Source organism: Scomber japonicus, chromosome 22 (assembly GCF_027409825.1).
Source record: "Scomber japonicus isolate fScoJap1 chromosome 22, fScoJap1.pri, whole genome shotgun sequence".
Lineage (NCBI taxonomy): Eukaryota > Metazoa > Chordata > Actinopteri > Scombriformes > Scombridae > Scomber > Scomber japonicus.
In genome coordinates, this window is record NC_070599.1 from 14,126,695 (window position 1) to 14,141,984 (window position 15,290).

Here is a 15,290-nt window from a genome sequence, read left to right on the forward strand (position 1 = left end):
TCAGCAGTAGACAGCTCATCATATATAGATTAGATTCGTAGGAATATTTTAATATGCGTGCAGCATCTTTTAAATCATTCAAAGACCCAGTTTGTGCCTGTCATTAAAAATCATCTTTACATTGGGCTCTTACAAACACGCCAGAGCTAAGCATATGTGGTTCAAATGTAATCTGAAGTCTGTAAGCATTAAATCCTCCCATGCATACTGCAGCAAGACAAGGAAAGTGAAATAATAACCCCCAAATTAATAGTTGGCCCCATTTTTTAATTATTAGTCCTCAATTGTACAAAATTACCAGTTGTTCCCTCAGCTGAAAGGCTTTCTCTGAAACTACTGATTCATGTAATCACATGAAAATCAAGAGGGAAATCAAAGAGAATCTGGGCAGTGTCCCTAAATTTCCAATAAATACTTCAAATGCCTAACTGTATGAGTATAATAGCTGCAAGACTGTCAACTTCCAGTTTAGCCTAAACCTACACCTGCAGTACATTTACCTGAATTTCATCATTGTGTAGCCTATGAAACTACTTCAGCACAGCTTCATTCTGCAACACACTGACTAGCTAGCAGTTTCATATGAATTTACTTATAACAAGGCCCCACATTTTGTTGTAATATTGATATCTCTGTCGCAAGTAGCACAAAACTAAGATTAAAAGTTGTATATTATGCTTTGTGTTATTTTCTGTAATTTTCATACCGTTCTGTCTATGCTAAACATTGTCAAAGTTCCCAAAACGTTAAGTGAACATATGTAAAAATGCTACCTATAAGTCAAGAAGTCAGGGCATCAGCCTACTATGAACGTGTTATTTTGTTTCTTACCCACACTCTGCAAAGATTCACCCTTACCCAGCCTCTGACTGGCTCTGACCCCAATATTATAACCTTGATCCTGACCATCTCACTCCTCATACTTAAATCTAACCAACCTAGCCAATGAAGCCAACTAGTACTAGCCATTCAGAGGCACAGTAGAGTAGGTCTTTGCAGAATGAGAGTAACAAAAAAATAATGCTCTATGAACACTTCATTTCCTCATCAAACAGTCGTCCATACCCTAGCCTTTGTTGCTAAGGTTGTTCCTACAGGTTAGCAGTGTCCACTTGTATATTTCAAATTGATTCAGGTTTGAACATGTATTGATGTATTTGAGAAGTTTATATTTCAAGTAAGAGTGAGAAAATAAGTGAGATCCTATTGTTTGTTTCCACAGAGTAAGCTAATCAAGAGGGGGTCTTATTGACAGGAGCTAAAACCGCCTGTTCAGACAGATATGGAGGCTGAACTGAGGGGCTGCATAAAAGGTCAGTACGAGTTAAATAAGGAGTTCTTTTAAGATATTACGACTGACCCCCATAATATAAATACAGACCTGGAAACGTGCATGACATGTCCTTTTTAAGACTGGACTGCATAGTACGCTTCTATTCATTAAAACATTTAAAAAACACCTTCATTTACAACTGATCTTGAAACAATAGTAAATGATACACAATGATAATTTTGATTACTGAACTTTGGGTCCACTTAAATGTGACTGCAGCATACAGTTGAAGAGATGACGGTTAGCTACTAGCAGCAGCTAAACTTTTGCATTTGATTATCACTAAAGAGGTAACTCAAGGGTCCCACATTATACAACATTGCTAAAGCATATCTTCTCATTCTCTTTAGCATGTATGATGTATGATGTCTTTAATACCAGACATCATACAGCAACAAACACATCATGAATTTGTTCTGTGCTAAAGTGCGGTTGAAACTAATCCAAAACTCTTTAGGTATATGTGATATTTCTACTGTATGTAGTTGCCGATTACAGTAGTTTACCATTCAACTTGGTAGGCAGCCTTTCTACAAGACGCTGTTACTGTTGTCATATTACAGTACCTACATTACTATTCAATGAATGCTGCTGTGAAGTAGACCGTCGTCCCCACTATGACAATACCAATTTCCAGGTGCTGCAGTGTCAGCACAGTGTATAATGAGATGGTGTATTTGAAGCAGACTTGCGTGCTGTGGAAACAGACCCTGTTGATGCCATCTGACAGTCTACTGAAAGCTCGCCTCAGACGGTTACGGTATTTTCCAGATCTAGATGGAGGTTTCTCCTCTGCTGTTTGGCTGGCCGAGTTTGGTGCCAAATCATGTGTTTGTGTTTTGTAAATCCCCAGAGAAGCCTGGTATTTCTTTCCTTTACTGATTTGTCATGGGTTAAGTAGTTCACTAAGCAGACTTTTCTTTATTAGTCTTTCTCTTTTTCTGTAATAGTATTCCTCGACCTTTATTTGGGGGTAATTTGCTTTTCCCATGCTTCTGTCATGACCTTACATAAAAATTCTTAAGAGCTGTTTTGTTTATAAAATTTGGGACTTCACTGGACCCACGGGCCAGGCAATGCCCCTGCTACCCTATTTTGTAGTGCTCCTCACTGTGGTGATTTAGCATTCATTCTGTGTTTTTCTAGTTGAATCTGTGTTGTTGTGGTGGGTTTTGAGGGTGTTAGTTGTGCAAAATGTCACAAATTTTCTTTTCACTCTTAATCTTTTTCTGTCACATTTTGTCATTCTCAATCCTATTGCGATCTTCCTCTAGTTTGGTTGGTTTACTTGCCAGTTTCTACATGGCTGTTCACACTGCTCTCTCAACTGCACCACTGTTTTGTTCTCGACTTTGTTCTGAGCTTCTTTTCTCACTATAGAGTCAGAAACTACTCTACTCTGCATTCATAAATACCCCAGTGTGTGTCTAGTAAATTGTTCCTTCCTCCCTTGTCTGACATTATTTTATAGGAGTTTTAAGGCTATAGCGTTAGCAAGTCAAAACATGTCAGATAAGCGCTCAACAGCAGGAGGCATTTGAAGCGTGGATTAGTTCTTCAGGAAAACTGACAGCTGGAAATCTACACAAACAGAAATTAGGTTTAAGTTTACAAAACATCTTTCCCGCTCAGGTGGATATGTAATTATATACTCACAGGGATTGCCCTAGATTAATCATAAATAAATCATTGGGGGAGTGCATGTTTTGCCTTCTTTACAGACTTTTTAAGAGCCTGTGGTTTCCATCAGTGGTTCCCAACATGGGGGTCACAAGATAAGGATGAGGGGTCAAAGGACAAGTAACAGGACAGGAAAGAAAATAGAGCATACTTCTGGTAAATAGAATCATATATTACAAAATGTGGATGCTTTTACCTCTTCAGGCCTCTGAAAGTATTCAAATAAAAACAATGTGAGATGGGAGAATCACTCTTTTGTGGAGCAACTCACAGCTCACTGACACAATGTCACATGTGATAAGCGTTCACAGTAGACAATGCTTAGTTTCAAGGGGTCATAAATTAAAGGCTGGGAACCACTGGTATAGATGATTTTAAAAGTTTTAGGAAATAAAAGCGTACTGGTTGGTCTTACTTTATATTCTAAATGCTGATTTTTAACAACCATGTACTGTAGGTCTATGTTATTTGTTGTAATACATTGAATTCCCATTTACAATGTAAAATCTCTACATGGTCACATCACTTTATAATTATTGTCTCACTATTATTGGCATTAATGAAGCTGCACGGCAACAACAGAAAGTAGGCAAATAATATTTGCTTACTTTATAGATTAGGCACTGCTGGCAATTAACCAAACTCTGTGGTTGGCAGTAATTTAGCTCAGAAGTTGATTCAGCCTGCCCTCTAGTGGTCAACTTGTTTCATTACATGTAACACCAGATTGAACTGACCATAAGTGAGGTGTTGCTGAAACGAATCACATTGTGAATATATTAATGTTCTTTATTTATGCTGTAAAATTGTTGGTAAATACAAATATATAGTGTTTAACAATGTATGTTAGCATCACAAACTGAAGCAGTTCAAATGAAAAGGAAAAAGTCCTGTAGACCTTTTCCCCACAGTAAAAATAGACAAATACTCTTGCTGTTAACTAAAGGTGCCTTGATTATAATTTTATAGATTACAAACGTGATGGCCAGCCAGCTAGCTTTATACTTTTCTGCTGTGTAGCAACAATAAAAAGCAGCACATCCATTTACATGATTACTGAACCACTCTCACTACTTTTATAAAAGCTCTAGAACTGTTTCAGCAGCCAGGTGGGGGCGGGTCCGCCAGGCTGGACAAAGTAGTTCCACCACCAGGGCTTCTCCTCTCTCTCTTCACGAGGCTGGCTTAAATCTGCCATCTGGGTGTAGCGCTCGTACTGATTGTATGGGTCAAAGCGGTCATAGCTGCCCATGGATGGGATGATGTCCTCCTCCTCCAGCATGTCTGCGTCTAGCAAGCTTTTTTGAAGTATAAAGTCCACTCGACCTGCTGTGCTCATCCGAGGAGGCAGGTGGATTTTCTTCATAGCTCGAGTGTAGCCTGGGGCTGAGGCAGTCACGATGTGGATGCCAGGGGTGAGAAGGCGCCAGTACTCTCCGTTTTCAGCTGTGCAGGCAGAGAAAGGTTTTTAGTTTGAACACGACCACTTTTTCAAAGGTGCAGTCCACCAATTACTCATGAAATCAATTACTCATCGTAGGGAGTACTTTTCTTAACGGAAAGCCTGAACTACAAACTGGGGGTGTGTAGTTTGAAAGATACGGGCAGTATAAAGTTGACCCAGACTAATTAATTGTCAACAAGTGACACAAGGCCTCCATACATGTTTAGATTTCAGGCACTTCTGTATTATTAAATGCTAAGTCAGATTTATCAGAGGGTAAAGTTTCCTGATCAATTTGGATGTCGACATCAGCGCTGTTTACAAGTTGGTAACTGGTATGTACCGTAACTCCAGCTGTAATGCTACAACAGAAAGACAGTGCTGTGTCGCTGCTGTGCTGCTGTGTTGCATCATTGGAAATGTAAAATTTAGTATTTCGTTTTGACCCGTATCAGAAAGTTAGGATATTGCTGTATTGATTTGGATCAATCTTGTATAATCACATCTCTCACCAGTGCGCCACTTTAAACAGAACAAAATGTTTCATGCTGGTCGTGGAAAACTAATGTGATAGACTTGGCAATGATAAACAAGCAAACGGCTGTGAAAAATGGTTTATCTTGTTATAATTTGATAAATATTACCTGTGGTAATGTCATGCCGTATTCCTCTGACTGATATCTGTGCACCTTTTATTCCATTTCCCTCCTCATCTTTCACAATGCCTTTGATACCACGATGGGCCTGAGAAACAACACCACATAGGACAGGACATTTACAAACAGATCATTTCATATGCATTAATTATAAATATACGTAATTCAGAGGTTGATAGATGATAGAGCATGTCAACAAAAACAAGAAAACAGACAGAACAGAATCAGGACTCATACTCACTGCTTCTAAAAATGTGATCAAAGCCTCGTGATTTTCATGCCAGGCGATGAACGTTTCCTCTTCAGGAGGGAATTTATCACAACCCAGCTCGACAGTCAACTCAAAACAGTTGGTGTGAAGATAGTTGAAGTCTTGCATACCTGACCATAGACAAAAACAAAACTGCTTTACCCAGAATTCCCTGAGAAACCTCATGACTTGATGTGCCTTCCACATTTTGGATCATAACTGGTCTTACGGCGGCCTCTAGTGGCACCATCTAACGTTTCTTCCATGTACTGTAAGACACCGCCACCACATGTGAGAATTACTCGTTTGACTTACTTCCTGTAATGCTGGACCACTGTGCTCCATTAACGATTCCTTTCTCACTGTGAGAGCGAGATGATCCACATTGTGCATTTTCATTGGACATTGTTTCATGGGAAGTTGAATACATTTTTGCCAGAAGCTTGAAAACCTACAAAATAAAGAACAATGTCAAAGTTCATGAAAGATGAGAAGTTAAATATTAACTCAAGTCATGTTATTTCAAAACATTTTATTAGGGTTAGTAGAATTATTATTCATGCAGCTTTGGATCTTTTTGGGGAGTATAGATCTCCGTAAATATTAGTGAATGTTCAAACTTTCTTCTATATCAATTATCACAGACTTACTGTAGTCTGTGAAAACAATAGCATCCCACCAATACTTATAGAAACAGTCTAAAATTTGGACACACTGTCTATTCAAGTGAATGGGAAGGTGTGTCCAAACTTTTGAAGGGTACTGTATCATATTATTTTCCTATTCTTGGAGTGATGTTTATCAGGGAACTCTTTCACCTGATCGTCCGGTGTTGGGGAGAACATGTTGCGTTCCAGCGGGTGTTTGGACAGATCGTACGGGTAGGACACCACTAGGTCCCCAGCGTGGAAGTTAGCAGAGAGCACAAACGGAATGGAGCGGATCCATTTCATGACAGCATACGTCTCTGGTGCAACCTGGATTAAAGCATTAAGACTTATTCAAGAAATTAAACAAATCAAGTTTATTCAATTTAAAAAGCAAAACCCCTGCAAAATTACCCATTAGGTCATAAAATATAATTCATTGACATATATGAATATAGGTTCATACTGTACCTTACCAAACCAGTAAAAGTCTGGGATTGGAATGTGGTCGGTGCGGTAGCCCTTGCTTCTGCGTCGGTTGTAAACGATGGATGTCAAATCAGGAAAGTTTCTGTTCAGGTCAACGTTCTGGGCGTTGTTTCGACCAATGTTCCAAGTGCTATATCTTTGACCCTGAGAAATTAACAGATGTGTGTTTTAGAATATTTCAAAAAATACATAAATCCTTTTGTTTTCATCACAAGTCCCAAGAAAGATACATCCTGTAATTGATTGTTTTGTCCATCCAACAGCCCGAAAAACTAAAATATTCCATTAACAATTATATAAAACATACAAAAGCAGCAATTGAGAAGCTTTAACCTGAATATGTTTGAATAACTGCAATGATCAATCAATTTGCAAAATTTTTATCAGTGAATTTACTATACACACACTGGAGTTCTTCTGTAATATCTGTGAATGCATATTTCATATTAATGTTTCAGGATATTTAAATATGTTAAAAGCTCGGGTGTTTTTGCCAATTACTGTTTCCAAGATCAAGAATGAACTTTAACCAGAAATGTTTCAAATCTTTATTTATTCAGGGTAATGTCACTGATCTGTTGGCCACTGAGCAGCTCCACTGGTGCACTTGATATTAAAGCCCTTGCTCAATGGCACCTCAATGGGGTAATGAGAGAGGGGCAAGTGCTGCTTCTTCACTTTTCCCACCCACATTTATCCTGCTGGTCTGGGGGATTGAATCGCTTCTCTAACCTTTTGGCCACCAAAGCCCCCAACATTTATAATGATGTTGACAAGAATCTAAAATGTTGGTTTCTGTGTGATACTAAGAACGGCTGTTAAATGGACTTTGGGGTGAGAAGCTCGGGTATTCAGGTTTCAAATTTCACAAGTACATGTGGAAAAGTAAAGTGTTGGTTTTACAAAAGTATTACAAGACAGATACAACTCAAACTGCACAGCAATTTATGTGTGTAAGTGTGAAGAGCTAACCTCTTCCTCATCACCATCATTAGTGTCCTGGAGTCCATTTACAGCCACCTCGTATCCATCAGGGTTCATGGAGGGCAGAATATGGATGCGGGTGGTGTTGATGAGAGTCTGGATGCGCTCGTTCCCATGATGATACTCCGAGCACAGGTACTGAGCCAAGAAGATCAGTAGCTGCCGACCCATGACCTCATTTCCGTGCATGTTGCCGATGTACTTTATCTCTGGCTCAACTGCAGAGGGTCACATTTAGCTGGTTTAACTTCATTAGTAATGACAAAAATGATCTCCACTGACTTTGACTGACTCTGTCTACTTACGCAGTTCGTGTTGGCCGGGGTTATTTGAGAACTCGATCACCAGCAGCTCCCTGCCCTCCATGCTGCGGCCGATGCTGTAGGTTTTGGCTATGTCGGGGCATTGTTCCTCAGTTTTCTTCAAGATATTGATCATCTGAGCATTGCTGTGATAGACGAACTGCATTATAGAGGCTGTATCCTCTGGAGGAATAAGGTCCATGTTTTCAAGGTCCTCTTCATCTTGCTGTGCTGTAAAGAAAATTTGGCATTTCTCATTATTTGAGCACAATATGCCTTTAATTGTCATAATGACTGACCACATTTAAGAGATATCAAACCGAAGTGCTGTTGTTATTCCTAAATAGCTGCCAGGCTATAAATAAGCTGTTTGTGGATTCTGGTATGTACAGCAAAAACTAAAAAGAAAGTGTTGAAAGTCAGTTTAACACCAGCTGCCTACATTAGACTAGATTATTTTTGTATTCACATCCATTTTGACACCAACAGAAACCATTATTAGCTCCAAACCCACATCACACACATCACACTTTGTTAGTTTCAGACTCAAAGGCCCAAGACTGCATCTGTCAACACTAATACACGGTCAATCATAAAGTTGGAATAATTTTGTTGTCACATTCCTCTTTTTATTTTCTATTTGTACATACAAATATCATATATCATATATCACCTTTGAGCAGGTGCAATGAGATTGATCAATACAATTTTGAGAATATATACACTTTATCTATCAAGAATAAATCACATTTTCACAATCATTTCATGGAAAGAGGTAAAAAATATTTTGTTCCAACTTTATGGGCGACCATGTAGTTAAATTCAGGGTTTTTATACTGCATGAAATATGTTCAACCTTCTTCATCTTTAACAAGAACTTGCAAGTACACCTGACCCTTTCCCATTAACTAAGATTCATTCTCTATACTGTACCTTTCTACTTAAAGGCAGACTCCCCAACCCCCCTTATCTCCTCTTTGATTTATGTAACTGCAGGACACATGCTATATTAGAACTGTTTGTCAGATGGTCAAACAGCTTCACAATATATTCACATTAAAATTCTAAAGAACAATAGAAAACAATAATATAATCAAATTGCTGTTACAAGGAACGTTTTTTGTATTTGCAGCTCAAGTACAGTAATAGGAAAATAACCGACCCTGCTGTGATAATAGAGTGCGTGGGATCTAGTGTTACATCACCCTGCTCTCAGGTTGTAAATCCTCCAGTGTATCAGTGTTTCTGACCAATAAATGTACAGTTAATGACCAAAAGGGCATATGGTGGAAAAATTAGATTCTACAACATTCTGCTTTCAAAAATTCACTGTTCATTTCATTGCTATTGTCTGTTTTGTGTGACCAATAAAGTATTTTTTACTCTCCATTATAGCCTCTCAGTCACAGTTCAGAAGCATGCATCTCCACAGCCTTAAGGAGCCAAACACTGTGTATTGGCACCTTAAAGTAAAATACCATGTGGCATTTTAACACGGTTTAACATTGTTATACTCTCTGCTTTTCTGTTTACAAGACTAAAAGTCACAATTATGTTTGTGGCTCTTTGAGGCTGTAATCTGTTAAGCCAACATCAGCACTCTAACGTGCTGATTTTAATCCGGTATAATGTAGACCATGTTAAACATCTTTGTTTGGCATGTTAGCATGCTGACATCTTCTAATAAGGGCCAAACACATACAACTGCTGAGGTTGATGTGAATTTTGTTTAAAATATCAGTGGTAATGTTGCAGATTGCAACCAACTGAATACACCACCCCTTTCAAGTGAGTGGGAGAACCTTCAGTGGCCACAAATCTCACAAAAAACATGAAAAGCCCCCTCAGGAGCTATTGTTTGGTTTGTCTGTTTTGGGCTACCATAGTAACATGGCAGTGCATCATGACAGCCTCCATGGAAGAGGACCTGTAGATATAAAGGGCTCATTCCAAGGTACTGAAAACACAATAATTTTTTTTTAGGTGATTATAGATTAATGGAAACATACTTATGAATATTATATTCCATTTCTGCCAAGTCTGTTCCGCTAGATGCTACTAAATTCAATACACTGAACCTTTAAGTGTTGGACAAATTGAAATTTCTGTCTGGAGATCACAAATCAATTGGATTCTTCCTCTGGCACCATGACTGTCTGTACAGTTATGGTACCAGAAGACCATGACTGTTTATTTTTAGCCACTAACATGGCTAAAAATAAGAAATACTGTTGCTAATAACCAGTGACCTTGCACCAGACCTGACCCCTTAAAGTCTTGACATTTAAGGCTTTCAGCCTCAGTGTAAAAACAAAGGAGCTTCTTGCTATGTTATTAACTCAACACCTCTTCAAAAACACACACTGGGCCCTTGTGTTACAGTCATACTGAGATGTTTTCTAGATGACCTTGTTTACATATAGAGAAGAAACAAACTGCACCCACTTGTCACTTCCTTTGTTACATAACGCACCACAGATTATGCAAATGTTTCTAGTTTCTATCTTAGACTCACTGTGCAGCATCATCGTGTGAAGAGGTCACATCATAGAAAAACAGGAACAACTGCGTCAGTTTGAAATAGATGGGAATATGGGACTAATTACACAGACCCGACATGCTGCCAGACATCTGAACCAAATTCTACTTTGTCCAAAAACATTTTCATGACAATAAAATGTGAGACACTTTGATAGGGCGCTAGGGTTTAAGACAATGTATTGCATTAATTGACTTTTATGACTATGTACACAGTTTACTGTAAACAAATGCTAAAATTATATGACTAAATCAGCTCCTGCTGCTCTACCCATGCAGATGTTTCTACTGTTCGTGCTCTCATATGACTCACACATGATTGGCTTGTTATTCATCATCTTTAGAAACCTGTTTTGCACTTTGAGAATTTACAACAGTTTTTAGAAAACATGGTCTCTGTTTGCCTTTCTGCAGTACATTACAGCACAGTTTATAAGGACAGGTTTGTCATGAAAACACATGCAAATATCCACAGGACTAAATGGTTTATGTGGGGAAATAAGGCACTCCAGTTGGACTTCATTTTGACATGAGCCACATCAGCATGTGTGCAAACCAGATGCCTGTTAAAAACATGTTTAGGAAAAATGTTCCCTTGAAACTCAAAGCAACATACTTGCATGTCCCTTGCAGATGAACACGAAAAAGTTATCACATCTGCAAATATTATTGTATAGTACCAAAATCAAAACAACCAATACTAAGGTGTCAGGTCACAGTATCAATGATATTCTCACCTCTGAGGCCCTCCAGCGGGTCATAACATCCTTCCTCCTCACCAACGAAGAAACGATCACAGTCCAGGAAGTAGGGCCATGCCATCTCTATCTCGTCGAATGCGTGGCTGCATTTTTTATGCACTGCCTCACAGGTAGAGCGACAGGGCTTCAGCACCACATCTTTCTCACAGCGCGGGGCCAAAACTGAGCAGCCCAGCATGCGGATGTCTGGGTTGCACTGTCCGCGCAGCAGGGATTCAATCACACTTATGAGAAGGTACTCGGCTCCGACTTCTACATCTTCACGGGTCTTGTGGCCGAGAATGTTTGGGAACATGGTCTGAGTGTAAGCCATGTCATCGCAGTAGGACAGCAATAGATCTGCACATTTGGCTGAGGTGAAAATGAAGGTAAAATTCAGATAGGGGCTACAACCAAGAGGAATATTTTTAGAATGAATTGATGTGCAGATTGCTCAGCAAAAAGTGTAGAGAATGATTATCAACAGCCTAATATCTAATATTAACTTTACCAGTCTTATTCAGAGGGATCAAGACATGCATCTCCATCTGTCAAGCACTTAATCATGAGCCTCACTGCGCTGTCTTCCATCATCCAGCCCCAAATATTTCTATTATCTCTGGAAATTAGAATTTGAATATTTCATACTGCCATTGATCATCTATAAATACACATGATGGTTTCATTGCCTTTGGGCCGGATTCCATTAAGACTACACCCAGTGTGACTTATGATATCATCTTTTCTGTTGTGAAAAACAGACTCAATACACATCCACCGGGATGTAAGTGTACAGACACATGACCAGTCAGTGAGGGTGGAGTGATTTCAGAGCATGATCTTCTTCTGATGTCACAATAAAAAAACATGAAGTCATTTTGGGCTCAGAAAAGCTACCAAGAATAAAAAACCTAGAAAGGTGATCAGCAGCTACAACATAAAGAAATCTGGTTGACAAACAGTCCATGCATGACAGCTCTCTTCCACCAGGGTACTTACGTTTTTCTTCCACTGTTGGCCTGCATAGTCCTGCAAGATACATCAGTATTGGTTAACACTGTGGCAGACACTAGATGGCAGAGTGGTTTTTATAAATGGCTCTCTGTGGCCTACAAAAATGCCTGTCTGTCTACAAAGTCTTATTAAGTCACAAGAAATGTCACATACATTACCGGATTATAAATCTTAACCATTATGATTGAAAATCATGTTTTCATCTAGAAAAATTACAGCAATAGCAATTGAAAAGCTACAAGCCTGCATCTAATCATATTTAAAACATCATAGTGTAAATTTAAGTTTAAAAAGTTGCATAAAAAGTTTTTTTTTTCTATCAGTTTTGCAGCCTGAAAGTCAGCTTCTGAATCTGAGACTACATGAAATGATGTCATATGTAATTCATGCAGCAGGTCCGGATGCACGCAGGAAAAGAAATGAAGCAGAAATGACATGAAGCAGAGAAACTTTTACCTCGGACTCCCGGGTCACACCGTCGAGGAGGTGAACACGAAACGAGAAGTAACATCTGCAGCAGGATCAGCAGCATGATGCACATTTTCCGCGATTTATATTCCATATCGATGTGGCACCTCACACACGCAGCCAGAGGGTGTGTGTGTCTATGAGGTGTCTATGAGTGTCCGGGTGTGTGTGTATGAGTGTGTATGTGTGTGTGTGTAAATCTCCCAAGTCTGCTGAAATCCCCTCTGAACTTCCTTAAGCGACATTAGTATACGCATTACGGTCAACTATCAAATTACAGAGGAAATGTCTCTGAGGTGAAGTAGGGGATACGTGCGTGGAGACGTGCACGTGCATTATGGCGCTAATTTACACAGATTTAAAATAAATTGACGGGACTACATGCGAGATTATTTTGCTATTTTCCTCACTTTGACTTCAACTGTTGTTTTTTTATATACTTGTGTGCATCAGTGTTAAATCAGTGCATGTGTCCTCTATATTAATTTAACACTCTCACACAGTTCACCTCACGTTTTTTTTCTATTATTATTATTATTATTATTATTAGTAGTAGTAGTAGTAGTAATAGTAGTAATTTGGGATGGTTTGTCCAATTTAAATCAGAAACCCTGTCCTCAATTGTGAAAAAGCAGATTTTTGGGTCAGTGCAGTAGTTAAGGTTAGGTTAAGTCAAATCTCTAGTTAACCATATGTTAATGACCTTGCTGTTGTGCAATGTGAGCATCAGTAACTTGTGATTAGTCAATTGTGCTCACCCAGTAGAGGGCATCATAATACTTGTAGCACTGACTGTAAAAAAAAAAAAAAAAAACATGACTGCAAAGGTTTGTGACATTACCCCCAAAGGTTTCTCACCTCCATCGGTTAGCCAGAAAGTCAATTTATGAGCAAAAACAAAGAAGCGTAAGGTCAGGAGCTACCAGCAGCCACATCACTGACTACAACAGGCTGGTCAAGGCACCTGACAAATCAGAAAACATGCCTCCCTTTAAAGCCCATTAAAATATAATTCTACATAAGTTTCTTACTATGAGTTATGTGGTCTGACATGAATCAACCATTTTCTGGCTAAGTTTGAAAAGTTTTAATTATTTGACACAACAAATTCTTCCTTCCCTGAGCCTTTCTCACTGATAACTTCTATGCATTTCAATGTTGCTTAGTTACTGTTGTTGTGAATATGTGTTGTTATAGGGAAATACTTGAAATGTAAAACCACATCTTCAGGGGCTTTAAGCTTTAAACTTCTCCTTAATGGAAAAAAATAATAATCCAAATTACCACCAACACAGATGAGAGGCAAACGCCTCATGGGGAGATCTTATTTGCCTCATGTGGCAGACACCTAACCTGGTTTCTATGCATCACGTTAGCAGCTAATTTAATGTGATGGTAGCCTCATCACACAAACATTTCGTCTTTGCGACCTGCATTTTTTAAGTAAGATTGTTTTACTCTTTCAACTAATTATAGGGTTTTCGCTTCTTCCAGCTGAGCTAATCTGAATTAGCATAATGGATAGCATGATTATTCATCATGCAGGAACCCTGGGTTCATCACTGCATGGAGTATCTTGAGAGTGAGCACGGCCCTGTGGCTGTAATGAGTAAAGTTGAGCTGAGGGAGGTGTAAGCTGGAGTTAAATACTACTGTATTCTTCAGCTAAATCAGGAAATTCAATTAGATCTTTTACAGGGTCATTTATTATGCTGGTTATTGGACGGCCCAGAAACTGAATGCACATAAAGCCACCTGGGAGGGAGACAAGCACCAACAAATACCTAATAAGTAAACATGTCTAACACCAGGTTTTATTATATATTTTTTTTATAATAGGAGTAAACAAGGAAATTAATAACCTAAATAGGGCTGTTTTCCAAGAATACACGTCATAAATCCTAAATCTGTGTGCCCCACTAGAAGTGTTTATACCCATCTATACTTGTGATGAACAAACACCTGTACAGAAAAGCAGAGCTGTAAAAGGTCTGAAGCTGCACTGTAACCTAGTTTTTATTGTTATTAAGTTGGTGTGCTTGTTCCCTCTGTCTTAGTTATTTATTGTAACCTTAGCCAAAAGATAAAAATAGTAATAACAAATGCAGTAATAATATTGTAAATGAAAATACAGTGATAATACTGTAAAATAAAACCTTACAGTAGTTATACTGAAATTGCAATGCTGTACCACTGTAGAGTAAAAATATTGTGAAGTACTTTAACAATTTTTTTATGGTGTGTTGAAGTGTAACATACGGTATTAGCAGGCCTCAATAGTTGAAAAAAGAGGCTGAAAGTATACAGTATATATTATCAAAAGGTTTGCCAAATAAATGTGAAGTATTATTTTCTGTATAGTTTGCTTATTGGTTGGTTATAGTTTATTTTAATATCTTTTTTATCTTAAACACATAGTTAGCAACGTTTCCAGGATTTGATTTTCATCCAAATAGAGACAGACATTCTCCTCTCATTCAATGACCATAATATCTCAAATGAGTAATCAGTGTGCTATTGCTCTTCCCAAAAATAGGCTTAAGTGTTTGGAGAGTTTGAGATGCTTGCAGACTGGGTCAATTTCCTGTTGATACAAAATTGTCAGTAGAAATGTATAATTTCCCTCGACTGTCAGAGTCATAGTTTCAAGAGTGGGTTGACACTCAGACTTGCTTGTTCTTTGCACTGTACTGTAGGTTAAGCAGCTGTGAGATCATATTTTCCCATGCATATATTCTCCATTAG

General features: G+C 38.5%; 1 protein-coding gene across 1 annotated transcript; it reads right to left on the minus strand.

The window, feature by feature from the left end:
• Positions 1–3,788: 3,788 nt before the first annotated feature.
• On the minus strand, positions 3,789–12,679 carry LOC128383374 (carboxypeptidase Z-like). The gene is made up of 11 exons (XM_053343004.1): positions 12,534–12,679; positions 12,063–12,092; positions 11,061–11,435; positions 7,789–8,016; positions 7,472–7,701; positions 6,482–6,643; positions 6,182–6,340; positions 5,679–5,814; positions 5,355–5,494; positions 5,102–5,201; positions 3,789–4,459 (listed from the first exon to the last, which is right to left on the minus strand). Exons 1-11 carry the CDS (start codon positions 12,637–12,639, stop codon positions 4,101–4,103), a joined length of 2,025 nt encoding a protein of 674 aa, XP_053198979.1. The 5' UTR covers positions 12,640–12,679; the 3' UTR covers positions 3,789–4,100.
• Positions 12,680–15,290: the final 2,611 nt, after the last annotated feature.

Excerpts from the sequence above, each read along its gene's own strand:
- LOC128383374 (XM_053343004.1), bottom strand. The coding sequence starts at position 12,639 with ATGGAATATAAATCGCGGAAAATGTGCATCATGCTGCTGATCCTGCTG. Across the intron at positions 12,093-12,533 it reads GTGTGACCCGGGAGTCCGAG|GACTATGCAGGCCAACAGTG; the intron begins GTAAAAGTTTCT and ends TGTATCTTGCAG. Across the intron at positions 5,815-6,181 it reads CCCCAACACCGGACGATCAG|GTTTTCAAGCTTCTGGCAAA; the intron begins GTGAAAGAGTTC and ends TTTATTTTGTAG.